This window comes from Tachyglossus aculeatus, chromosome X3 (assembly GCF_015852505.1).
Source record: "Tachyglossus aculeatus isolate mTacAcu1 chromosome X3, mTacAcu1.pri, whole genome shotgun sequence".
In the NCBI taxonomy this organism is placed as follows: Eukaryota; Metazoa; Chordata; class Mammalia; order Monotremata; family Tachyglossidae; genus Tachyglossus; species Tachyglossus aculeatus.
In genome coordinates, this window is record NC_052099.1 from 12,791,379 (window position 1) to 12,819,133 (window position 27,755).

The 27,755-nt window shown below is 41.4% G+C and overlaps 1 protein-coding gene across 7 annotated transcripts; it reads left to right on the top strand.

Annotated features, from left to right (window-relative positions):
- Positions 1-295: 295 nt before the first annotated feature.
- LOC119948812 (INTS3 and NABP interacting protein) lies at positions 296-27,755 on the top strand. Of its 7 annotated transcripts, XM_038770304.1 has the most exons (8): positions 5,261-5,345; positions 8,982-9,097; positions 9,770-9,863; positions 17,566-17,711; positions 19,949-20,024; positions 24,672-24,774; positions 25,479-25,572; positions 27,098-27,755. In XM_038770304.1, the coding sequence occupies exons 6-8, from the start codon at positions 24,737-24,739 to the stop codon at positions 27,191-27,193; spliced, it is 228 nt and encodes a 75-aa protein (XP_038626232.1). In that variant the 5' UTR covers positions 5,261-5,345; positions 8,982-9,097; positions 9,770-9,863; positions 17,566-17,711; positions 19,949-20,024; positions 24,672-24,736; the 3' UTR covers positions 27,194-27,755. The 7 variants fall into 7 exon arrangements, with proteins under 7 accessions (XP_038626229.1, XP_038626232.1, XP_038626234.1 ...); XM_038770303.1 differs by lacking the exon at positions 8,982-9,097 and having other exon boundaries at positions 5,262-5,345; XM_038770306.1 differs by lacking the exons at positions 8,982-9,097; positions 17,566-17,711.

Below are 27,755 nucleotides of genomic sequence, written 5' to 3' on the forward strand. Positions count from 1 at the left end.
TCACTGAGCTTCTCTGGGCCTGTTACCTCGTCTGGAAAATGGGGGTGGAGACTGGGAGTCCCCCGTGGGACAATCTGATCACCTTGTATTGCCCCAGCGGTTAGAACAGTGCTTTGCATATAGTAAGCACTTAATGAATGCTACCATTATTATTTTTTTTTTATTTGCCCCCGCCCGCTCCTAGACGTAGGGGGAGGAGGCCGCATTTGAGTGGGCAGCCGTCCCCGTCCGTCACCCGGCCTCCTTTCCGGGAGCGCGGGCGGGCTCGTCCCGACGTTGCTTCCGTCCCGCCGCCCATTGGGCGTCGATTCCGGCGGGGCGTCGCGGTTCGGCGGCCCGGCCGAGCGCGTGTGGCCTGAGGACGGGGGGTTATGGAGCCGGCTGAGTGACCCCTTTGAAGAAGCGCCGAGGGGAGGGGTGCGGGGTAAGTCAGTCACACGGAGCGGGCCGGGGGTGGTTCGGCGCCCAAGGGCTCCCCTCAGCCTCCGGGCCACTTGGCAGTGGGGACAAAAGCCTCCCCGCGGGCCTGCCGCCACCGGTCTAATAGCAGCAAATAAATCTGTGCTATTCGTTAAGCGCTCACCGCATGCCGGCCACTATACTGAGCGCTGGACTGGATGCGGCCTAATCGGGTCGACCCCCGTTTCTCACTGAGGCCCGCAGAAGCGGCTTGGCCAAGGTCGCACGGCGGGCAGAGTCGGGATTAGAACCCACCCCCTTCGGATTCCCAGACCCGGGCTCTGGCCGCCACGCTGCTCCTGCTTCTAAATAATATAATAATGGTGATGATGACGCTTGTTAAGCCTTCGCTATGTGCCAGATATTGTTCTAAGCGCTGGGAAGGGTACGAGGTGATCAGGTTGGCCCACGTGGGGCTCCCAGCGTGGCCCAGTGGAAAGAGCGCGGGCTTATGTTGCCAATTTGTACTTCCCAAGCGCTTAGTACAGTGCTGTGCACATAGTAAGCGCTCAGTAAATACGATTGATGATGATGATGATGGTTGGGAGTCAGAGGTCATGGGTTCTAATCCCAGCTCACCACTTATTAGCTGTGTGACCTTGGGTAAGTCATTTCACTTCCCTGTGCCTCAGTTCCCTCATCTAGAAAATGGGGATTAAAGACTGTGAGCCCCACGTGGGACAAACTGATCACCGTGTACCTCCCGCAGCGCTTAGAACAGTGCTTGGCACATAGTAAGCGCTTAACAAATGCCAAAGTTATTATTATTGTTCATCCCCGTTTTCCAGACGAGGTAACTGAGGCCCAGAGAAGCTAAGTGACTTGCCCAAGGTCACACAGCTGACAATTGGCGGAGCCGAGATTTGAACCCACGACCTCAGACTCTCAAGCCTGGGCTCTTTCCACTGAGCCACGCAGCTTCTCCTAAACTGGGAACTCATTATGGGCAGGGAATGTCACTGTTTATTGTTGTTTGGGGCGCTTTTAAACGCCTAGTACAGTGCCCTGCACACAGTAAGCGCTTAGTAAATACGATTGAACCATGTAAAGCCCTGGGAAAGATGTTCTGAGAAGGAAAGGGGGTGGTAGAATGTGGCTGCTGCCTAGTGCTCCGTAGGCAAACATTTCTGGGGACACACGTTTTCCCGCGGGCATGCGAGGGGAGATAAGGGTGGGGAATGGTGGTTTAGTGGAAAGAGCACGGGTCAGGGATTCAGAAGGTCATGGGTTCTAATCCCAGCTCGGCCACTTGTCTGCTGTGTGACCTTGGATGAGTCACTTCACTTCTCTGGGCCTCAGTTCCCTCATCTGTGGGAAAGGGACTGTCTCCAAACTGCTTCCCTTGTATCTGCCCCAGCGCTTAGAACAATGCTTAGCATTGTAAGCGCTTAATAAGTCCCATAATTATAATTATTATTGTCTTCTGTGTGACCACGGGCAAGTCTCTTCACTTCTCTGGGCCTCAGTTCCCTCGTCTGTAAAATCGGGATTAAGACTGAGCCCGTGTGGGACAGGGACTGTGTCCAACCTGATTATCTTGTTATCTACCCCCAGCGCTTAGAACAGTGCCTGGCACATAGCGCTTAACAAATACCATAATGTATCACTATTATACCGGCTCTGCCATTTATCTGCCATTTCTCCAACCCGATTTGCTTGTACCACTCCAGTGCTTAGTACATTGCCTGGCACGTAATAAGCACTTAACAAATACCTAATTATTACTTGTCTGCTGGGTGAACTTGGGCTAGTCATTTCACTGGGGCCTCAGTTACCTCATCTGGAAAATGGGGATTATAACTTTGAGCACCATATGAGACGGACTGTGTCCACTTTACCTGGTTTCTACCCCATGCCTAATACAGTGCCTGGCACATGTTAAGCACTTAACAAATACCATTAAAAGACGGTGAGCCCACTGTTGGGTAGGGACTGTCTCTATATGTTGCCAATTTGTACTTCCCAATCGCTTAGTACAGTGCTCTGCACATAGTAAGCGCTCAATAAATACGATTGATGATGATGATTAAAAAATGCTTTTTGGGGGGACAGGTCCCAATCGATTTTCGCAGCTGGGCTCATCAGGAGGAAGATATTTAATACATAATAATGGTACTTATTAAGCACTTAGTATGTGCCAAGCACTAGGGTAGATACAAGTTAATCAGGTTGGACACAGTCCCTGTCCCACATGGGGCTCACACTCTTAATCCCCATTTCACAGTTGAGGTAACTGAGGCCCAGTGAAGTGACTTGCCCTAAAGTCACACAGCAGACGTGGCGGAGCTGGGATTAGAACCCAGGTCCCTCTGACTCCCAGCCTCTTTCTCCGTTCACATTCGACTCACTGTGGGTGGGCAAGCCCAGCTTTCAGTTTCCTAAAGTCTAGAGTTTTTTGACTGAATTATAGTAAAAATAATAGTGATATTAAGTTAAATGCAATACTAGGTGCTAAGCAGTGTTCCAGTTGCTCAGGGTAGAGAAGCAGCATGGGCCTAGCAGTTAGGAAGACCTGGGTTCTAAACCACTTGTCTGCTGTGTGACCTTGGGCAAATTAACTTCTCATACATATTTAATCTGTCACCAAATCCTGTCAGTTCTACCTTCACAACATTGCTAAAATCCACCCTTTCTTCTCCATCCAAACTGCTACCGTGTTGATCCAGGCACTTATCCCACTTTGCTGCATCTGCTTCCTGTCTCTCCCCACCCACTCCAATCCATACTTCACTCTGCTGCACGAATCATTTGCCAACAAAAATGTTTAGTTCATGTCTCCCTGCTCCTCAAGAGCCTCCAATGGTTGCCCATCCACCTCTGCATCAGAAACTCTTTACCATTGGCTTTAAAGCACTTAGCTTGCCTCATCCTACCTCGTTAATCTACTAAAGCCCAGCCCATGCACCCCATTCCTTAGCACCCACTTACCAACTATGCCCGGATCTCATCTGTCTCGCCACTGATCCCTTTCCCGTGTCTTCCCCCTAGCCTGGAACTCCCTCCTCCTCCGTGTACACCAGACCACCACTCTCTCCATCTTCAAAGCATTACTGAGGTCACATCTCCTCCAAGAGGCCTTCCCCAGTTAAGCTCTCTTTTCTCCGGCTCACTCTCCCTTCTGTGCCTATGCACTTCAATTTGTGACCTTTGGGCACTTGATATTCACCCCACCCACCGCATTTATGTACATAATTTTGAATTATATATTATAAATTACTTCACATTAATCTCTATCTCCCCCTCTGGACTGTAAACTCGATGTGGGCAGTCAGGCAGTTGATCGCATTTATTAAGTGCTTACTGTGTGCAGAGCACTATACTAAGTGCTTGGGAGAGTATAAATGTAACAATAAACAGACACATTCTCTGTCCACAATGTAGGGCAGGCACTGTGTCTGCTAATTCTATTGTATTAGAAGCAGCGTGGTTTAGTGGCTAGCGCACGGGCCTGGGAGTTGGAAGGATCTAATCCCGGCTCTGCCACATATCTGCTGTGTGACCTTGGACAAGTCCCTTAACTTTTTTTGGCCTCGGTTACCTCATCTGTAAAATGGGAATTAGAGTGTGAGCCCTATGTGGCATAGGGACTTTGTCCAACCTGATTAACTTGTATCTATCCCAGTGATTAGAACAGTGCTTGGCACAGTGCTTAACAAATACCATAAGTGCCTACTATGTGCCAAGCACTTTACTAAGCACAGGGGCGGATGCAAGACGATCTGTTTGGACACAGTCCTTGACCCTACCCGGGGCTCTCACTCTAAGTAGGAGGGAGAAGAGGTATTGAATCCCCATAAACTGAGGCACAGGGAAGTTAAGTAACTTGTCTCAGAGCTCTTTCAACTTGGCCAAGCTGCTCCTTTAAGTGCTTAAGTGTGAAAATGGCACAAAGGTGCCAAAGTGGTTGGAAGGAAATTACCTGGAGAGCCTCCTGAAAGCAGTGGTCTCCTGGATGGGAAGGGGTAGGGAGTTCCAGGAGAAAGAGTTTGAGCAAGGGGTTGATAGTGAGAGGGACAGGAAAGAGGCACAGGTTGTTGGAGAGGAATGAAGTGTGCAAGTCGGGCTGTAGTGGGGTGGGGGGTGAGGATAGAAGGAAGAAAGTTGATTAAGTGCCTTAAAGCCAATGATCAAGTGTTTCCACTTAATGCAGAGAGCAATGGGCAACCATTGGAGGCTTCTGAGGAGCGGATAGATGCGCAAAACAATGTTTTAGAAAAGTGATGGGTGCAACAGAATGAACTTGGACTTGAGGCAGGGGGATGAAGAAGGAGGTTGATGCAGTGGGCTGACTGGGTTGTTCCATGTGCTTGGTCCTGTCAATCACATTTCTTGAGCACTTACTAGCAACAGAGTTGGTAGACACATTCCCTGCCCACGGTGAGCTTAGGATGGAGAGGAAGAGACACATTAAAATAATGTCTCTGTATGTAAGTGCCATGGGTCTTAGGGTGGGGTGAATATCAAGTGCTTTAAAGGGTACAGACCCAAGGTTATATAGGCAATGTAGAAGGGCGAGGGAGTAGGGGAAATGAGGGCTTATTTGGTGAAGGCCACTTGGAGGAGATGAGATTTTAATAAGGCTTTGAAAGTGGGGAGAGTGATAAGGTCATGGGTTCTAATCCTGCCTCCGCCATGTGTCTGCCGTGTGACCTTGGGCAAGTCACATCACTTCTCCATGCCAAAAGATGTGCAACCCTAGTGGCTTTTGAGGGGGAGAGGAAATTCAATTCTTGTTAATCTTTTGTGAAACTATTAAAGCTCTTCCTGATAAATGTTAGCTAATCTGTGTATGCATTTTTCAGGCTGTCAAAGTGGAGTATCTTAATTGCCATTGAATCCAATTGAAACTCAACATAGGAAGATGGCAACAAATGCTACAGGACCAGGTAATGTATTTTACATATGCAGAACTCCTTTTTTTAAAATCAGGTTTTATTTTTTTGTAGTCAATACATGTGACAAAGAGAAAACAGGTCTACTAAAATAACTTAAGCTTTGAAGCTTGGGTTATCCTTGTGGAAAAGAGTTGGTCAATCAATAAATCCATCAGTGGTATTTAGTGAGTGCTTACTGTGTGTAGAACACTGTACTAAGCACTCGGGAGAGTACAATACAACAGAGTTGGCAGGCACAATCCCTGCCCCTAAGGAGCAGTCAGTCTAGTGGGGGAGACGAAACATTAAAATAAATACGGATTTCTATCACAGTGCTGTGGTGCTGAGGGAGGGGTGTTTAAAGGGTACATATCTAAGGGCATATGGGATGCTGAAGGGAGAGGGAGTAGGGGAAGAGAGGGCTCAGTTGGGGAAGGCCTCTTGGAGAAGATGTGATTTTGGGTTTGAAGAAGGGGCGTGTGGGGGTCTGTCTTATTTGAAGGGGGAAGGAGTTTCAGGCCAGATAGGCCAGATGGAGGATGTTGACGACAAGGACAAGATCGAGGTGCAGTGAGGAGGTTGCAATTGCAGGAGTGAAGTGTGCGGGCTAGATGGTAGGAGGAAATCAGTGAGGCAAGATAGGAGGGGGCGAGCTGATTGAGTGCTTTAAAGCTGCTGATAAGGACTTTCCATTTGACAGAGGTGTTTGGGCAACCGTAGGAGGCGTTGGAGGAATGGGGAGATATGGACTGAATGGTTTTTTCAGAAAAATGATCCAGGCAATATAGCAAAGTATGGCCTGGGGAGGGGAGATAGGATGCAGTAGTCAAGGCAGGAGATGAGTGCTTGGGTCAACATAGCATTTTGGAGAGAAAAGGGAGGGTTCTAGACAAGGTGTGAACTGACACAGGATTTGGCGACAGGTTGAATGAGAGAGTTGAGTTAAGGACAATGCCACGGTTAAGGGCTTGAGGGACAGGGAGGTTAGTGGTGTGGTCTACAGTGATGAGAAAGACGAGGAGGGAAGTTCTGTTTCGGACATGTTTGAAGTATTGGCAAGGCATCCAAGTTCTAAAGGCAGAAAGAAATGTGAGACTATGAGAATACTACAGGATTGCATCCTGCATTTTTATTACCAGTTCACACTTTGCCCCTTTAATTTCTTGTCCTTTAGAAACCATATTTTGGATTGTGAAGGTGCTTTTGATCCTCGTTTCCTAGCCTGATGACCGTTTTTGGGTAGCCTTGGCGTGTGCTCTTGGCATTCCAGTTCAGTATTATTCTTAAATAGGCTTTTAAGTGCCCTCGAACCCACGGCACAATCTTATGCAGTGTGTAGGTACATTCGCCAACTTGAAAGAGCGTGCGGTCCTAATGGATGGCATCAGTTTGAAAATGATACCAGGAGTTTACAGACAGTAAAATTGAAGTGGCTTATTTATCTTCAGGAAAGCATTTTCCTGGATTTGAAGGGTAAGGGAGAAATGCTAGGTCATAATTGCCATGGTGAGTCTGCCTTTCTCTCCCTTTTGGAACAAGTTCCAGTCCTGTTTCCCTGCCCAAATGCAAACCTTTCGGGCCTGTTGGTTTTGTGTTGTTGTGGTTTTTAAGAAAAACTTTTATAGCCACTTGGTTGAATTCCTGGCCACTTTCTAACTTGCCCTCTGTCCCCTTGTTCCAATAGTATAGTTTTAATTGGACCATGCTTTTGTATGGCCTGGGTCTTTACTACTCTCACTATTCTAATAGCTGGAGTACTAATCAAAACTACAGTGGAATTTTAGAGCAGTGGTTGTTGACCTTTGTGTTTTAGAGGACCTATAAGATCTTAGATCTCCTTCAGAATAGAATGTAGAATAGGAAAAGGAGTAGGGGCCATTTAAAACAAGTTTGAGACACAAGAGCTGATTTTTAAAAAATAAGTCTTAGTAAGGAGAGGTACACCTCACAATCCAACTATTACATATGGTCTTTTGCTGATCTTGCATTTTTTTCCTCTCTTCCACAAAATTTCTTCAATCCTCCCCTTCTTCTCCAATTAAGCACTTATCTCCCAGCTTGACTACTGCCACAGTCTCCTCACTTGTGTCCCTGCCTCCAATCTTCCCTCTCCAGTCCAATACTTCACTCTCCTGCCTGGGTCATTTTTCTAAAAGATTGTTCACACATCTCTGCACTCCTCAGAAGCTTCAAATGGTTGCACATTTCCCCCTCCACATCGAGCAGAAATTCCCAACCACTGGCCATCTCCTCCCAACAACACGTTTCCTTCCTAGCAAGGTAATCTCTCTGTGCCTCATTCTCATTTCTCCCAACTCCGAGCTGTTGCTTACGCCCTTCCTCCTGCCTGAAACTCCCGCTTCCTTCAAATCCACCAGACGTCAGCTCTCCAAAGACCTGAAATCCCATCTCTTCCAGGAAGCTTTCCCCAGTTAATTTTTCTCCTTTCCAACTACCACCTCATCACATTTGTTCTGCTTCCACACTTATTTTTAATTAACTATTTTATAATTATTAATTTATTTTTGGTCTGTGTTCCCATTTAGATTGTAATTATAATAGTATTAAGTGTTTACTTTGTGAATTGGGCTTTCCAAGCACTTAGTACAGTGCTCTGCACACAGTAAGCACTCAATAAATACAATTGAATTAAATACAATTGAATTTAGCACTGTGCTAAATACCGGGTACAATATAGTCAATACAGGTAGGTACAGTATAATCAGATTGGGCACGGTTTCTATCCCAAACTTGGGATTCATACTCATAGGTGAAATGACAAGAGGTGATGAATCCCCATTGTACAGGTGAGGAAAATGAGGCACAGAGAAGTCAAGTGACTAGTCTGAGGTCACACAGCAGGCAAGTGGAGAGCCATAATTAGAATCCAGGTCTTCTGACTCCCAGTCCTCTGGTCTTTGCACTTCCTCTCAATTATTAACTCTGTGAAGGCCGAGATTATGTCTTCTGACTCTCTTGTTCTCTCCCAAATCTTTAGCACAACGCTGTGCCTACAGTAGATGCAAAATAAATATAATTGTAGATAGATTCTAAACTCCTTGAGGACAGGGATCATGCCTACCTACTTTATTTTGCTTTCCCAAGTGCTTATTACAGTGCTGTGCACAGAGTAAGAATTAAAATACCACTGCTTTGATGGATTGATAATGGGGTTATCTTCCTTGAAAATGTGGCTGTATCAAGCTTCCCCATAGGGTTTTATGTTAAAAATTTGGATCTGTTTCCGAACCTCTGGAAAAGTAATATGAAATTCATTTACCTGATGCATACTGTAATGTTGATAAATGTCACTAAACTATTGCTTAATCTTTTTTTAAAGTAATTCAAAGCATATCACAATGTTAAATAAAAATCAGGAGTTGTAATATGATTTTTTAGTCTTTGCAGGAGACTGCAGAAGTAGAAGCTCTTTCCGCTTACTGTGATAGTGGTTTTTCAACTTTTGGCCAAGAATTTGTCCATTTTAGGTTGAACAGCAGCCTTCTTTTCTTCTTGAAGCATCTTGTAGCAGGTGAACTCCTTACTGTCCCTCTGAACAATTTCCCTTGGGCTCTTCTTCAATCAGATTTAAAATCCATTCGCTTTCTTGAAAATTGATGCAACCCTTTTTAATCCCCAAATTTTTAGCTGGTGATGGAGAACCCATAACTTTTTCATCTGCTTTGGCATCTTGCCATGGTGCATTGGATGGTCAAAGTTGGATGAGGTCTTCGTTGGAGAAAGATTGCTCCGGAGTTGCAGGTGTTGGTGAATTAACCACGTCATTCATTTCTAAATCTAATTGCCACCTCGGTTCAACAAATTCTTTGGTTGTCTGCTCAGGGGGTCTCTTCAACGCCTTTAAAATCCACCGCACGGTGTAGGCCGGACTCCTGAGATCCAGACACTGTTGATTACTTAATCTCAGCCTGGTTGGGAGGCATGTATTTATTTACTTATAGCCCTCAGCCAGAACATCAGAGCTGATTTGGTACATGTGTGGGGTAAGATATATCAGATGATGCAGGTTATATCCCCTGGGTGGATATATTGTGGGGTTTTGGTAACCTGGGATATGCCTGTATTTCAAAACTCTAGCTGTCGGTAAGCTAAATATTCAAATTAAGTTTTTTTTCTCTGGAGAGGATAAATCTGTCACTTTCAGTAGTGGCATCCTGTTTTGTTTTTGTTGCGCAGCAAACCATATAAAAATCTGCCTTTTAAAGCATTAGTCTTTACCATTCTTACCCTCCAATCATCATTTTTTAACCTTTAAGAAAGTTACTACAACTGGTGAATTCCAAGAAAAAGTTTCATAAACTGAAAAGTATAATTTTATAATTAAAAAATTGGGTTCCAGACCAAAAAAGAGGACAGATTCATAACAAATGAGCCAATGTAAGCGAGGGAATACTATACTATTCTTTCTTTTTCAGGATTTGGATTTTCTCTGGCAGTCTCCCAATGGGTGTGAACCTATGCCAATTCTGTTTTAATTAATATGAGATTCCAGTGTGGTGGTAGTCAAAGGTAATAAACCTGCTGAAACTGTATAGCAGCCCTGTGGGTCCCCCCCTTTTTTGTTTTTTTTGGGTTGGGGTTGTTTTTTTTCTTTGGTTTTGTTTTTAAAATCCCAAACCACCTTGATATTTTGGTAGTCAGAGGCCCTGGGTTCTAATCCCAGCTCTGCCACATGCCTACTGTACCTTGTGCAAAGTCACTTAATTTCTCTGACTCTGTTTCTTTATCTGTAAAGCAGGGATTGAGTTCCTGTTGTCTCTCCTGTGAGCCCCATATGGGACAGGGATTATCTTGTACCTACCCAATGCTTAGTACATTGCTTATGGGCAGGGAATGTCTGCCAATTCTGTTGGACTTTCCCAAGTGCTTAAAAATTACATTGATTTGACTGCATGCAGTAAGCACTCAACAAATACCATAATTATCTACTGTAAGCTGCTGTATTAACTGGTTTCAGAAGTAGCAGTTCACTCTTGCCATCCCCCCAGCCTCCTCTTTATTAGAATTTTACAGTTTTCTAGGTACCTGAGTCAAGTGGATAAAATAAAAAGATTTCTCGACCTCTGAGAAATGCATGTGGAGACCTGGCTAGGGAGGGCTGCAGTGTGCGTCTATTGCCATTTGCACTTAATACAGTACTCTGCACATAGTAAGTGCTCAATAAATATAGTTGCTGGATTGATGGTGAACCACCAAGGATTTCTGCTTTGGAGGAGCTGAGGGAAGCCATGAAGAGAAGGAAGCAAAGGGTGATCCAGCCTTAAGCCCATGGACACCTAAATACCCTGGAAGGGTTTATGAACCTGGATTCTAGCGCCAGGAGTGGTACAGAAATCTGGGATAAATTGGGCATATAATTTCTGGATTGGAATTTTCTCCCATTGATGTAGCCTTGTTGTCTGTTGTAAGCCTTTATCTTGTCGATTGAGGTTTATGATTGTACTTAGTACTTGAGAAGCAGCCTGGCCTAGTGGAAAGAGCCACAGGCCACAGAGGCAGAAGAACCTGGGTTCTAATTCCAGCCCCACCGCTTCTTTGCTGTATGATCTCGGGCATGTCACTTCACTTCTCTGTGCCTGTTGCCTCATCTTTAAAATGGGGATTGAAACTGTGATCCCCATGTAGGACATGGATTGTGTCCAAGCTGATTATCTTGTATCTACCCCAGTGCTTAGTGCAGTGCCTGGTACACAGTAAGTGCTTAACAAATACCATTAAAAAAAACCAAACCCAAACCCTCTTTACATAAGCAGTTAACTACTCATACTTACTGAGAGCTCCCTATGTCCAGTATACTGCACTAAGCGCTTGAGAGAGTACGATATGACAGCTAGTGGACACATTCCCATGTTATTTAAAGTAAAGAGGGGAAGCCTGTGGGTCTTGTGTTCTGGGCTCCTGTTGGGACCACATTACCAAGGGAGAGATTAGGACTGCCCCCCAGAATACCTCCAAGCACAGCCTGTTCCCAGTGTAGAACAGGGCCTAGAAAGCAGAACCCCACTTGGCTCCTGTGCCTCTGGGGAGCTGATGGTGGCAATTAACTGAGTAATCTCAGGGCACTTTAGCTGGGAAACATTTCTGGAGGAGCGTGGAAAGCCAAGGACCTCAAGATTACACCGTATTTGGACAGATAGTTCAGGCCAGGGAAAATGTCCTACTGCTGCAGACAGGCATAGTGTAGGAAACCCCCGCCCCCTCAGAAACATAGCAAAACAGCCAATTTCCCACATAGTCCAGGGACATTTAGGACCTGGGCCATTAATTCTTGACTTAAGTGGGGTATGGAGTACCAGTTACCAGTTCATGCTCTGGGTGAAGTGAGCTGTGGCCTGGATTCATTCATTCATTCAATCAATCATGTTTACTGTGTGCAGAGCACTGTACTAAGCGCTTGGAGAGTACAGTTCGGTAACAAAGACAATCCTTAGCCAACAACGGGCTCACAGCCTAGAAGGGGGAGACAGACAGCAAAACCAGTAGTTTTGTTTGTAGTAGTTTGTAGTTTGTTTTGCTTTTCTATGAAAAAATTCAGAGGCATTTGACGGGCACTTAGTCTTCTCTAATGAGACAAATCCTTGGTTGCTAATGAATTCAACAGCACTTGTTGAAATTTTCTCTAGTTACCAGTATCTTGGCGGAAATGTTTTCCGAGCTGTAGGTGTTGAGCCAGCAGGGGGAGTCTGTGCCTTATTTTTATAGAAGTCCTGAAAATATCTTTTTGGTTTGTATCCAGTTCTAATTTGTGACTTGTAACTTTTCATTTTAGTTGCTTTTTTATCATCAATGGTATTTATTGAGTATTTGCTGTGTGCAGAGTGTTGTACTAGGCACTTTGGAGAGTACAGAGCAACAGAGTCGACAGACACGTTCCTTGCCCACAATGAGCTTTTCTAAAGTGTCATACTTTTCCCCTATATAAAGACTGTTAATAAGGGAGTCTCCTGATAATCTTATTTTTGGCATTGTAAAGTATTCTTGGATAAAACAGTCAGGAAAAAGTAGTTTGTGGGATACAAAGAGCAGTTCACCTTGTTATACCCCGGATCCGAGTACTGAACCAAACCCTTTTGGCAATTCGGAATTCCCCCTAGGATTATGCTCCTTCATTAAATAGCAGAGCTTGATTTAACTGGTGAAAACGTCAAAAATCCCATTCCATTTCACACAGGATCAGTGTCTGGCTAAATTCCAATTTCGATATTACATTGTGGATATTAAAATTTTTCTTCTTAAATTGAATTCAGATTTGTCAATCTCAGCCCTGCTCATGTTGCAGGAGCAGGTACTCTATGTTATAGGGGTTAGTTCCTGATCTACCCTGCATTAAAAAAAAACCCAACAACTCACACTATAGTATTGTGCTTCTTGGCCAGTGCCAATTGCAGGCTGCTTCTTCTGGCAACTCATCACGTTCTAGCCAGGTAGACGCACGTTGTTGGATGTACTTGCCCAATACTCCAACAGCATTCTATCCAAACTATGCAGAGGAAACACCTGCTCTGGAAGAATTGAGCTTATTGTATTGTACTTTCCCAAGCACTTAGTACAGCACTCTGCACACAGTAAGCACTCAGTAAATACAATTGAACGAATGAATGAAACAGGGCCTCCTAGAAATGTCATTTCCCACATTCTCCTAGCATTGACTCGTTCCCAGGACTCAGTCACGTACGAGCCTGTCTTGCTTTTGATTTGAGGACAGCCTGTTGTATCGGACTTTCCCGGCCGCTTAGTACAGTGCTCTGCACACTGTAAGCGTCCAGTAAATACCATTAATTGATAGATTGATAAGTGATATTGGTGGAATTTCTCAAGGAACTGGCTGTAGTGTCTGGGCGGGGTCTAGGTGTTGCAGCCTTAGAGAAGGTTGGAAAGCACTACAACTCCTCAGATTTAGCATGTTCTGAAACCTGATATAATGCCTCCACTACATTATCTGACAGTGGAAAGAGCACAGGCCTTGAAGCCAGGGGAGCTGGATTCTAATCCTGGCTCTGCTGCTGGTCTGCTGTGTGACTTTGGGCAAGTCATGCAACTCTTCCCAGCCTCTGTTTCCTCATCTATAAAATGGGGATTCAAGCAGCATGGTGTAGTGGATAGATCTTTTAGGAGTCAAAAGGTCATGGGTTCTAATCCTGGCTCTGCCACTTGTCTGCTCTGTGACCTTGGACAACTCACTTTACTTCTCTGTGCCTTAGTTACCCCACCTGTAAAATGGGGATTGGAATTGTGAGCCCCATGTGGGACAGCGACTGTGTCCAACCCAATTTGGCTGTATCCACCCCAGTGCTTAGTATAGTGCCTGGCGCATAGTAAGTGCTTAGCAAATAAAATTATTATTGTTCTCTAACTTGATTACCTTGTCTCTACCCCGACAGTAAGATGCTTGGCACATAGTACGTGCTTAATAACTACTACAGTTACCTCTCAAATGATGTGTTCATCTCCTTCATTCAATTTTCTCCCTCCAAGCCTTATTGTTGCATCGTTTGCTGCCTAGGTAACAATTCTGTAGTGGCAGTTTGCTACCTGTTGGCAGTGAAAATCTTTGGTTGTTTGTAGGGTTTCCCAGGTAAAGGCTGATATGTTACTTAGCAGTCCAAAGGAGCTGGCCACTGGGACAAACTTGGTGGCCATCATTGGAATGGAAAATGTCTTCTGAAATGAGGGAACCTGTAATGTTGGTAATTTTAATTATGCCTCATAATAAAAACACAGCCCTTTTATAATACTGTTATTTTAGAACAAGAAAGGTAGACTGCAATTTGAACAGCCAAGGGATTTTTGGAGTTTAACCAGACAGAAAGAAAAACCACATTTCCCCAAAAGACACCTATTAGAATGAAAAAAAAATCATTTTGACTATTAAGGACAAATAATTTAGCTGTTTTGAATAGGTTTTAAAAATTGCTATAGTTAGCATAAAAATTGTAAAATAGACAAAAACTAATTCTCATCTAAAAAGATGATGGAATTTCTTTTGAAAGTAACAGACATTTAGATTGTACACTATATTTATTCCTTCTCATTTTTAAAATGACAGAAAATTAATGCATGACAATGTTATTTTGGTGGCTGAAGGTATATTTGTTGGTATCGATGTTTCATGTGAAATGAGATTTTAAAATTATTTTGAATTGACTTGTCAAAGGTGACGTTTCCAAAAGAAATATTCTGATGTGCAATTATTTATTGCCATAATTGTCTTGACATATATTAATATTTCATTCCTGGGTTTCATAATGTTTCTGCTGTCATTCTGGGGCTATGCGAATGCAGATTCTTAGATCTGCAATAATTAAATTCGCTAAGAACAGGAGCCTTAACTCTCCCAGAATGCTTTAGGAAAGATGATCCATTTCTTCTCCATGTGTTGGTGTAAATTAGTGGCTTCCAAACTTTAGGAAGTCCCAAGGTTCAGAGACAGGTCTCTGTGGGTTCTCTGTACGGAAAACTAGCAGTGTCGGTCACATTTAATCAATGTCTGTTTCTCTGCCAATCTCGTGTTGACCTTGCACTGACTTGTGGCACAGAGTTCCACATCTCAAGTGATTTTTTTCAAATCACTTGCCCAGTATACTTCAGAAAAGCAATTTAGCTCAATTTAAGTCAAATTGCCAAAAGTTGAGATAAGCCTAGTGGAAAGACCATGGGACTGGGAGTCAGTGGACCCAGGTCATAATCCTGGCTCTGCCACTTGTGTCCTCTCTGACCGTGGGCAAGTAATGTAACTTCCCTGTGCCTCAGTTTTCTCATCTGTAAAATAAGGAATAAATAACTGTTCTCCCTCCCTCTTTGATTGTGAGCCCCATGTGCGACGGGGGTTTGATTATTTTGGTTATATTTCAGTGCTTAGGACATGGTAAGTGCTTAACAAATACCGTTATTATTATTATTACTATTATTATTAATGTCATTATTTTTCCTGTTGACACCCATAAGATATTCAGTGTGCGTATGTGTCCCTCCCTCCCAGTTACGCCTGTGTATCCCCTGCTCAGCTCCTTTGCCCTGAATGTGCAGATTGTAACACCTTTGTAGTATTTAGTGACAGACAAAAGCTATGCACTGATTTAGATTCATATTCAGAATATTATGTTTGCACTGATTAATTAATGGCTGTGTCTTCAGCGTAATGACAGGCTCAAAAAATTATCCACAGTCCACACACACCTTAACGTCCCTTCCTATCTCATTTGTTAGCCAGGTAACGGTAGCGAGGTTTGGTACAAATGTTGTTTGTCACAATTCAGCGTGTTTGGACTCAAAAGCATTAGGTTCAGCTAGTACAGACAATATTTTTTGTGTGTGTGTGAGACGATGTCTTTGTGTCTACTTTCTTTTGACTGGGAGATTGCCTGATTGATAACTGCTGCTCAAGGGCTTTGGCAGTTCTCTTTTTCCGTCTGTCTTCCCCTTCCCCCCCCATCTCCTATTAGCTTCCTTAGACTTTGGGGGTAGCCTCCAGGGTGAAAATGGTGATGGGGGAGAGTGTTTGGGGGAGGAAGAGATGAGGGGTGGTGAAGAAAACCCTGAAATGCAGTCAGACATGATGTTAGGATTTCTGGAGTGGGCCTTGAGACTGGATTATTGATATAAGGCTCTGAAAGTATTAATCCTACATTCATTCACTCATATTTATTGACTGCTTAGTGTGTGCAGAGCAGTGTACTAAGCGTTTGGGAGAGTAGAATATAATAATAAACAAACACATTCCCTGCCCACAGCACGCTTAAGGTCTGGAGGGAGGGGGTTATGTATCATTTGGATTTTTGCCCACAGATTTGGGGGAAAAAAATTCCCCAAAATACACCTTCCTCACTTAGATGTGAGTACAGTACTAACATATGCCTATCAGGGAGAAAGTTTCTTTCCTTTTACCATTTTAATCAAGCTCACAGAGAGTGTAGCACTGGGGCTACCGAGAGGGAATGGATTTGGGCAAGCTCAAGAGTAGGAAATGTGATAAATTGGTTAAACCATCGACACTAAATAAATTGTCATTGAAAACAGTACATAATAGAGGATGTTTACCACTGGGGTTTTTATTTACATTGTGATTGAAAGAAAAACATAAGGGGAAAAATAACAGATTTATGTAGTATCTCTAAAGCTGAACTAAAATGTCAGGCAAGGTAAAGTGACTTTTGAGGATTTTGAGGGGTGGGGTGGGTAAAAGACTTCGTGAGGGGAGAATGGCTGGTGGGTGTGTAGGTACACGAGATGAAAGTTGGGGTTGTGGGGATGGTGTCAGAGTTTACTCTTCTATCCAGGCATTCTGACAACAGCAATGCTTTCATTCACTCAGCAAACTCAGCACATGCCCAGCTCACCTGACCCTAGTCGTGTGTCTAGGATCCAAGGGTAGACCATATTGCAAATATTGACTTTCCCTTTCCAGGCATATCCTTCCTCTAAATTGGAGAATCACTTAGAATTAATGCAACTTAAATGAGGAGTCGGTTTAAGCCCTGACACCAAATTGTGAATTTTCATCTCTGAATCATTTGTTTCCTTGGTGTTTAAGCCCATTTCTTCTCAAGGCATTCTCAGAAAGAAGTAATTTTGAAAGAATTAGCTCCTTAGGTACAATCTGGGAAAATGGACAGTTTCTCGATCTGTTGTATGGCAAAATGCCGTAAATACTGGACCCAAGGTTCACTTTTTATGAGGAAAATGTTCATCTCAGGATTTGATTTACAAGTGACTAAGTGCAGTACTCATTTTTTAGTACTCATTAATATATGATAAATTTGGTTTCATTACCAAATTACATTTTTCAGTAACGAAGTACTTCTTTATGGTGTTCCTTGTTATGCCTGAAACTCAGTCTATGCTTTTTTGTTTTGGCATTTCATCTTGAGTTTTGCTGCCATAATCTTAAAAATGGTGGTAAAATAAGCAGGTTTTTTTTTCCATGCAGAGTGTTTGCTTTTCATGCTACTCCCTTCCCTCCCCACCCCCTGCCTAAATAAATCATCTCATGATTTTTGTGAGGCTGTTCCAGGAATTGTGATGATTGTATTAAGTTTGTCAATTTTTGCATTGTGCTTTGCACAAAGTACTCAAATGCTGTTGTCAGTGATCTTAAATTTCTGATACAGACTCTCTAAAAATGACATTAAAACCTTTGCCTGGTCAGCAAATTAATGGAGGATATATGTTATGTGTTGAATTCACTTTGCTTATGTTTGTCCTTCTGATGTAGAATTAATTTGGGCTCAGAAGATAGGTGGAAAATGTACGTGCCTATATCAAAAATTTGGCAGTGGTGACTAAAGCTTTTGTCTCATCACCTCACTTTTCCTGCCCTCCCATTTTGGGAAGGTGAAACAGAGCTGAAGAGGATTTTAGGTAAGAGACTATAATTTCCAAGTAGGAATCTGGCCAAGATACAGAGCTTTACCACCTCTGCTTCTGTCAAAAGGTCAATGAGAATTTATTCATTCATTCATTCATTCAGTCGTATTTATTGAGCAACTTTGTGTGCAAAGCACTGTACTAAGCGTTTGGGAAAGTACAATACAGCAATAGAGAGAGACAGTCCCTGCCCACAATGAGCTCACAGTCTTCTTAAAGGCAGAACTACAGTCGGACACCTAATCCAAAGACAGCTTCAGTAGAATATCTCTCCTTTAAAATAAGGAGTTTCTTTGCAGTAATGTCAAAGGGCAAAGCCGACTCAAAGGAGAAAGAAAAATTCTGTTTTCATTGCCTAGTGGTGTACAGTAGAGGTTTTCGACTAGGGCTCAAGTACCCATGGGGCTGCAGTCCCGGCTCCTGCCTCTTCTAGACCACTTCTTGCTGGGATTCCTGTTCTTAAAAAAGTGTGAAAAACCCTTGATGTCAGTTCTCCATGTCCATAGAACTGCATTGGTTATTGCCATTTTGAAAGTGAAAGCAGGGAGGGTTTATCATTTGGAGTCTGATTCTGGGTGGAAGAATGTTTCTGTAGCATTACAGACATTCTTAAAGGGATTATATCTATTTGTAAAGAAAAATTCTTTTAGCATATGTTCACTTCTGTATTTAATCTGAAGGTTAAAAGTTATTATGTGGCTGAAGAGTTCATATCAACTTAAAATGTTTGGATGTTTTTACATATGTAATTTAGTGTGTAAGGTATTTTTTAATTCAGAACAGGAAAATGGGTGGGAGGGGAGATTAGCGATATTGAATTTTTCTATCAATGAAAACTAATTTGGTTTTATAATGGTGAGCAAGTAAACTTACCATTTTTAAAATGAAACTTTTATTAGTGCCTTGCACTTTATCCTAGTGGTTTCACAGAACATTTAGATGTTGTGTAAATGTCAAGTAATTCCCATTTTGTATTCAACAATACATTTGCGGCTTTGTCTGTCTTGAACACACCAAAGTTATCAGGAACTAAAAGGAATGTTTCATTTTGAAAGGGATCATGAGAGTTTTTTATAAATGTGATTTTTTTTTAATCCCCCTTGGTGAGTATAACTATGATAATGGTTTCATTGTTGATGCTACTTTTGGAGTAAATCCTCCAGTCATAGACTAAATTTGCTCCCAAATAGACTTTTCCTAGGATGAATTGTTTTTATCCAATCTGTGCACCTTAAACCTCTGAATTTGTCAAGAAAATACTGATAATATTCAGAGTCCAGCAATTGGCTAGTTCATATTATTTCCATCCAAAACTACCGGTTTTCACGGTCCCTGCTTATACTACATCTTGAAAATGAGTTGATTTTCACCAAATATGCAGAGGAGAAGTGTCAGATCCATTAGTTTAGTTTTGAGCTATTTATGACTAGATGAAGCAGATCAACTGGTGGACACCTATTAAGGAAAATGAAAATCATTTCCTTAAACAATGACATTTTAAAATGGCATTTAAGTGCCTACTATGTGCCAGGCACAGTTCTAAGCACTGGGGAAGATACAAATCAGGTTGGACACAGTCCCTGTCCCACATGGGGCTCACAGTCCTAAATCCCCATTTTTCAGATGAGGTAACTGAGGCCCAAAAGTTCAGTGACCTGCCTAAGGTCACGAGTCAGGATTAGAACCCAAATCCTTCTGAGTCCCAGGCCCGTGCTCTATCCACTAGGTCACAATGCCCCTCGTTTTCAAATTTAAATCTAGAGCAAACGCACATAAGAGGTTTTGTAGAGGTTTGAGACGCAGTGGCTAGAGCATGCGCCTTGGAGTCAGAAGAATTTGGGTTCTAATCCTGGCTCCACCACTTGTTAAAGAGGTTCGTATAAATATAGAATTTTTTAGAAATTCATTCGACTTCTACATCTGAAATTGTGCCATTCTCCCTGTGCTTCCCTGGTAATGAGTTTTCAGAAGCTATCCAGAAAAACAAATCTTGAGGGTATTACTGTATCTAAAATTGAAGCTCTCCGTGTAAACTCTGCCAGAGGTCTATAGGGATCATTGGTGTCATCAACTGTATTTACTGAGCGCCTACTGTGTGCAGAGCATTGGACTAGGCTCTTGGAACATTGGATAGAAGCAAAAGATGAGGAAGTAACAATCTAATGGATTAGACTGTGACCCATTGTTAATAGGGAGCTGCCTGGATACATGGGTTTTTACATGTCTTTCAGCTTAATCGGAGAACCAAATGAAAAATCTAGCACTCGAGACATTGGTGGATATATGATACTCCCTGGAAGACTCTGGGTCAGTAAACCAATGAATGAATTATTAGTTGTGTGTGGTGTGTGTGTGTATGTATATGTGTGTGTTAAATCTTAAAGCTGCAATAGCTGGATTAATATTTAATGTGTTGTCTCAATTCAGGGCCCAGGGAATATGTGTATTGGTTACGTATTGTATTACTAAGGCTATGAAACTAAACAGTTATAATTAAGATTGAAAAATGGGGAAAACTGTTGCTCGTCTAGGTCATTAAATACCCTAGGTAAAGTCTCTTTTTAAAACCTTGACATCCCAACCAAACTTTTATTCATTTGATGGTGGCGATGACTTTTACTCTGGTGCTTAGGGCAGGGGAAATACTTTGAAACTCATTCCTGAATGAATGAGTAGAAATGAAGGAAAACTCAAGTGTTTTAGGTTAGAATACATTGTGAGCCATTTATCATATGACCAAATGAAGAGTTACCTGGTTCTGTTGGGAGCACAGAAGAAAGGGCAGCCCTGGGGAAAAAAAAAAAAAAAGGTGTAAAAATAGGATTTGTTATAGCTTAGATTTTTAAGAAACTTCAAATTCTGGTCCTTTGACCATAGAGACATAAATTAAAATTTACTATATAGCTGTTCACGAAGCTTGTTATTATTTTTCATTCTTCACCCAGAAGGACTTGTCCATATCTTTCCTTTTTTTTCCCCTAGTATTAGCTTTCCTTTGGCTTTCAATTTTTTTCCCTCATTAAAGGAAGAACAACCTGGCAGAGTCATGACTTTTACTTGTACTATGCAGCATGTGGGTAATATAGGTGACCAAGAAAGCTGCATTAAATGCTTTTAATGTAATGAATATTTTAAAAAAAAACCCAAAACATTTAATGTGGCTTTCAGGAATGGACTAAGCATAATGCAGAATACTCTGGGACTTTCTTTCTGACCAGTAAATAATGAGGAACAAATCAGGTTTCCTTTTCCTTTCTGTATTTGTAGAAAAATATAATTTTAATTAAAAATTCATATATAAAGTCCCTCAAGGAAGCAATTGGTTATACCTCAGGAGAGGGAACTGAATGGGTATTGAAGAAATTCTAGTGAGATTAATACCCTGAAGATTGCTTTCTCCTCTTCCAGTTGATGTCCTCAAATGTTCAATGTTTAACCTAGTTCATTGAAGAAGAACATATAGCCTTTTAGGAAATGTAAAATTTAAAGAATCACAATGCTGAAAAGGTCTTCTAGTCCTGCCTCTTGGCTTCAGGCAGATGAATGACTAAACCCTTGGGTTATCTATTCTTGATCTCCGGACTGGAGACTCCATTACCTCCCGTCAAAAAACTCTTCCTTCTGAGTCAAGTTCTTCCTTGTATCCAAATAAACATTCTCCTGCCTCAATTTTAAAACCATTTCACTCTTCTGTAAATACATAGTTCAAACTGCTCAGCATCCTCTTCATTATCAATCAGTGCTATATATCAAGCTCTTGTACACATGATTATTAGAAGAGTACAGTCGCGGAAGTAGTCACTATCCTTTCCCTCAAGGAGTTTACAATCCATCTTAAAGACCCTTCATCTACCGAGAAAGTTGTCACTCTTCAGCTTTTTCTTTTCCAAGCTAAATAACCCAAATTCCTTTTACCTTTCATACTACCTATTTTCCATCTTCAGTCATTTTAAGTTTCTCTACATTTTAAAAAATACATTCTTTTAGCCCCGAAGTGTTTAGTTTCTAAATGTTTTACCTAGAATTTCTTTGAGATTGGAGCAAGAGCTGTTGTATTCTTTAATATCTAGTTATTTAATATTAAAATCTGTTTCTCTACATTTCCATCCGATTAAAGTATAGTTTTTAACGTGTCTTTATGTCGCTAAGACTTGGCATTAAAATATAGAACTGGACAATAATGGTAAAGCAAAACATGTAAAAATTTGCCTTTTCTGTGCTTTGTGGTTTATTCACTGATCTTTTTGCAAGAGCTCTGAGCAGATAGGTGAACAGCTAGGTTTGATAGAAGTACACTGGCAAAGATGTAAATGTCATTTTCCTACTAAGTACATCTTTGCAGAACTTGATAAGAATTGGGTAATTTGAAAAAAACTCAGAATTTTACTAATTTTCAAACAAATCAATTTTTTATCATCTTCCTAATGTTTTTTTTCCCATTCTTGGTGTGCTTGAAGATAAAATCCCTTGCACGTGTAACCACTTTACTGATGTCTCCTGAGATCCCCTTTTCTCAAGTAAATTAATCTTGGGAGAAATTAGCATTGTAGAACACTTCAATACTTACCAATATGATATTTTGCTAATCATACTTGAATTTAGAAACCATTTCAGGGGTTTGGACTGCAGTGGAAAACACCATATTCTTGTCTTTCTATTTACCTTGAAATCACTGAAACAATTGAAATGCCTAAACCTTTTCCTGAGAGACACCATCAGCCTAGATGCAGAAGGAAATATAAATTTTGTTTATGTATTATCAGTGTAAATTGGCATCTACTGCATTCTGTTATATTTTTCTCTTTCTAATCCTTGAATATTCACGTGTCCTTTTTGATCCAGTACAGTATAACTATCTTTGAAGTATGTCGATTGCATTTTATGAGAATTTTATGAACTGTCTTTTGACCTTGCAGAGCAAGTTTATGTGCATGTATATATGTAACACATGCATAAACCCACCCAGAGAAATCTCTATAGTAGGTGCAGTGTCAGAGGAGAGGATGATTAGGGAAAGTTGTTGGAGGTGCTTCTAGATTGGCAGCTCCTAGGGTTCCCACTTGAGGATGCCCCTTCCTTGCTGTGCCCCTTCTCCCCTCCCCATCAGGAGCCCTAAAATGTGGGCCCCCCAACAATGATAGCCCGGACCCTGTACAACCCTCAAGGTGGTAATGCATTGGGCTAAACTAACCTCAGGAAGGAAAATATTTTAAGGAGTCCTGCACCTTAATGGCATTAATGATGTCTGAATCACTATTTAATATTAGGGGAATTTGATATTCCATACTTCTGGTTTGCAGTTCAGCTCAGAGCTAGATTGAGGTCACGTGGATGGTAATTTCTTCTGGGAGATTTTGCCCTTGTGTATTCTTCTCAAATGACTCAGAAGTCCACCCAGATGAAATCTGGCTGTTAAGGGGCGGTGGGTTCTTTGCTGCTCCCATTTCAAGTTTGCCCTGGGCAGTTCTGAACAAAAGTTGGAAATTCTTAAAGTAAAATTATATTAAAGGGTTATATCTGGCTTCTACAGATATGGCCAAAGTATCATATCTGGGTTTCTGTTGTGAAATGTGGGTGAAAGGTATGTCTTATGAAACTGGTCACTTAACATAAAGGTTGTTTTTTGGGGTTTGTTGGGTTTTTTTTTTTTAAGATTAAACGAAAAGTAGTGGTGCTTCCCTCCCTACTTGTTGCTTTTCCTGACTGTAGCAACTTGGGCCGATGGCAGTGAAAGTATCATTTTAGTTTGGAGGGAGTTGGATCCTGAAGATGGGATATAATGTTTCTTCACTGTGTTTTTACCTAATTACATTCAACAAGCATTGTTATGAACATTTAAAATACGATTATTTTGAAAATGCAATGATTAGCACTGAGGTAAAGGCATTTCTGGAAAACATGAAAATATTGAGACAATATTCTGCTTATTACTTTCCATGATCTATCCCAAAGGTCATTTTTGAACAAATATTTAAGTATAGGTAATTCCTGAGTCCCTTTTTTTCTCATGGAAGCTCCTGATAATTCCAGTATTTACCATGAGATTTATTATTTGATTCCTAAAATAATGACGTGGTTGAGCCCCAGATTTTGAAGTCATTTTGTGGTGGAAAACATCACTTTTTCTGAATGCTTGAAATTGATATTAATTTACTCCTCTACTTTTCTCTCTTCCAGATTTATTATTTCCATTTCCTTTAGCCTTTTCCTGTCCTTTAATCACTTCTTTTCTCCATATTCTGTACTTCACAGTTGTGAATCCCCAAAACGATCAAAATACTCTGTGTATGGGTCTGAGCCGTTTAAAGTATAATTGGGGGTGGGGGAGGGGGTGGGGAATTGCCCTGTGGTTCTTTTAACTATATTTTTGTTTAAGCATGCCATTATCAAGTTTGTTTATTTGTTTTTAATAGCAGCACCTACATTGACTTGCCCTCAAAAGCTTCATGAACCAATCGTGAATAATAACATCTGACAAAAAGTTTAAACAGATCATACTTGTGTCTTGCCTCTGGACATTGCTGGATTGAGTTTCAACAATCAAGGTCCTTCTCAACTTGAGAGTGGTCCCAAGAATTTACAGAAAAACCTCAGGATATCATCATTGCTAATATTGGCTATCCTAGGGGTGGATCTGGAACCACTTAGATGTTCAAGATTTCAAAAATCAAATTATTGTCTATGATTTAGAAACTTTATAAATAGTTCTGTGAGATGATACTGCAGTTACACTGTGTGTATGTATGTAGATGTAGTTGTGTGTGTTGTGAAAGTCCATTGTTTATAGAAAGTTTTCTTCTAGTATAGAATGGGAGAAGATATTACCCAGGAAAGGCATTTTCTGGAAAAATAAAGCTTTGCCCATTGGTGGTATTGTATAAATAATTATTCCTAACATTATAGTTGGTCTACAGTTATCAAACAGGGCTCTAAAGTGGTTCTCATTCTCCTTAGGTTTTCAGAATAAAAATAGAGTTGCCATCTTGGCAGAACTAGACAAAGAGAAAAGAAAATTACTTATGCAAAACCAGTCTTCAACAAATCATCCTGGAGCCAGGTATTGTACACTTAATTTGGGTATTGTCTGTTGATAGAAAATTAAAGTCTGTGGGTTCTGAGAGTTTCTGGAGTCTTGCAAAGCATAGGCAAGATATTCATTTTAAGAAACCTGTAGATAGTCTGTTCAGCCCACAGGTTTTCAAATACCTAAAAAGGAAAGTAAGAATGCAGTGATACTAGATCTTTTTTAACCTCTTTTCCAAATGTTGGCTCTTGAGTAGTGGGGAAGAAAGGTTCTAGTGTTTAATGTTCTCATCTATGTTTCGGTCAAAAATGGAAGGAGGTTGGTGAGAATTCACATGTCACTGAACCTGCCACTTGTAGCATATTGAACAGAGATTGCTATTATAGAATGATAAATGTTTCGATGTGGGTAACGGTAATTTTCTTGGACTTCAAACAACCAGCCCCAAAGGTACATTAAAGCTGGAAGGTGATATGTGCAACCTTAAATTACATGAAGTCCTACTGGAGCCTGATAGCCAAGTGTGGTGGTATCTTTTTCTATTAATTGGGTTATTGATCTAGAGTTTGAAAACCCAGCAAATTGTATGTGGTTTTCTGGTGGAGCGGGGGGAGTGCTTGCCCCAGAAGATCTGTGGTATTTCCACTAAAAGCATGCAGTGTATAATCAGTGTGGGCCAGGAATAATCAGTTCTGTACCTTAAAAGCAGCCAAATACTAAGATGTTTTCTGTTACAGCATTGCGCTCTCCACCAGACCCTCCCTTAATAAGGATTTTCGTGATCATGCGGAGCAGCAGCATATTGCAGCTCAGCAAAAGGCTGCATTACAGGTGAGTGCTGCAGTCTCTCATTTGCAGAATTTGGAATTTTTTTTCCCTTCCCTTTACCATCTCACCTCCTTTTACTGCCCTGGAAAATGTGTGTGGTTTCTACTCTCCTTGTCTCATCCCTCCCCTCACCAGTTTCTCAGGAAGCACAAACCAGCAAAACCCTTTTGAATCACTATGGTACAATATCAATAAAATTGTTCCATACATAAGTGTAATGGTTCCATTGATGTTCAGTTATGCCCAATGGATGTTTGGAACCGAAATGGCCGTAATGAAAATGTCTGGCACTGTGTAGATGAAATTGTTATGATTTTCATCATGAGACCTGCCGAGTGTTGCTGTATTTATAAAGTCACTTGTGCCCCCAATTTTTTTTTTTTTTTAAATTGAACGGAAGGAGTCCATTTCAGATAGAATTGACAAGTTTAGCAGTGAGTTTCCTGACAGTGCTGTCGATTGGATTAGAGTCCTGGATATTATGCTACTACTTGATAGTGTTTTGGGGTGTCTTGGGGTTTTTTTTTTTATATATATATAAAACTATAGCAACAGACTATTTTGTAGCAGATATTGAGTGCTAATTTCTTACCCCATGATTTGAAAAATAATTTTCATTACATCTGGTGCATTATCTTCTAGGTACGAAATACTGTAGGTTTTTAATTTCATGTTTGAATCATACCTAATGGGTCCCTGAGACCTCCAGACAAGCCCCTGTCTGGTAGCCCACAGCTCAAAAACCTATTTTTCTAATTATCTTTGTGGGGCAGAGGAGGGCAACGGAGGGTAAAGTTGCTCTGAGAGTGCCAGGGCTACTTTTTAACCAGCTGTAGTAGATATTTTGTACAAATTTGGCTGGCTAGTAAAAGCATATAACTCCTTTCTTCCACTTGCTTAGAGGCATTTGTGGAAAATTCCATTCATGCTTGATTAAAAATTGAGGGACAGAATGATATTTCACAAGGGGTGCTTGCATTTAAGGCCAAATTAGTGTTCTCTGGACTCTACTCTTTTTACCAAGTCCTTCTGGTTTGCATTTTTTCCCCCCTTCCCTTTCATTCTATAATAGGTTGTAAGAGTGGGTCTGACGGGGTGTGAATGTATGATGGGTGGAAGGTGGGAGGAGGGTTTCCTTCTAGCCATTGGGATCTCCTCACACCTGAGCTCTGAGCCAGATTTGCTCCTTCCTAATTCATTTGGCCAGTAGATGGAACTGTTAGATCTGTGCTGAGAAGACACCCAATTATAAGAGATAAAACATTTCATTTGTGTGACTTATTTTGTGCCTGGCAGTTATCATAGATTGCGAGGACAATTAGGTATCCTGGGCAAGTTTTTAAGTCCCATACTGTGGCCTTGTTTTGCTGCCGACTCTCTTGTTTCATTGCCAAAATAAGCAGCCCCAGGATGCCTAAGTACATTTGTTTCATCTGCTCTTCAGAAACCAGTAAGAATAACCCTGAACTGTTGAGAAGCCAGGACTGCTAACAGACCACCCTGCTTTTTGCTGTTTGCTCTTTTCCAGCATGCACATGCGCATTCATCAGGATACTTCATAACTCAAGACTCTGCATTTGGAAATCTCATTCTCCCTGTTTTGCCACGACTTGACCCAGAATGATGGATATGTTCCAAGTAAAGGAAACTGACTGACTTTGTCCAAGCAATTACTGAAGTGCCAACTTCATAATCAGACTATAGTTATGCAAACTTCTAGGAAACATCTCCCAAGTGTTTTGTGAGCATTTGAAACTCTCGCCTTGTTTTAAAAAGCCACCCCGTGTTGGGTTGAATTGTAGGTGAAAGTGACCCAGCTGGTGCATGGTGTACAAACCCTATGAAGACTTCTGTACAGCACTTCTTTTGCTGTAGCAACGATATTAAGGAAGCATGTCACTTCTCAATCTGAACATAGGAAATGTATCCATTGCTCTTGCTATTTATATGACTGTTATCAAGTGCACTCAAGGATTTCATGTTTAATCATGTTCACAGGAAATAAGTGTAAAATTAAGTGACTCCATTTCTGATTCCCCTGACCCCCAATTTTGTTTTTGGGGGTGGTGTGGGGGAAATGAGGTCAGCTAAATCCCAAACTATTCTTGTACACTTTTTTAAGTATAATATCAACTTAATTCGAATGAATCAGCATAAATGAGAACAATAAAATAACTGATACCAAA

What these genes read in the sequence shown, in the direction of transcription:
- LOC119948812 (XM_038770301.1), top strand. Translation starts at nt 5,321, where the DNA reads ATGGCAACAAATGCTACAGGACCAG. An exon ending in ACAAATCATCCTGGAGCCAG is followed by an intron (nt 24,775 to 25,478) that starts GTATTGTACACT and finishes TTTCTGTTACAG; the next exon opens with CATTGCGCTCTCCACCAGAC. An exon ending in AGCAAAAGGCTGCATTACAG is followed by an intron (nt 25,573 to 27,097) that starts GTGAGTGCTGCA and finishes GCTCTTTTCCAG; the next exon opens with CATGCACATGCGCATTCATC.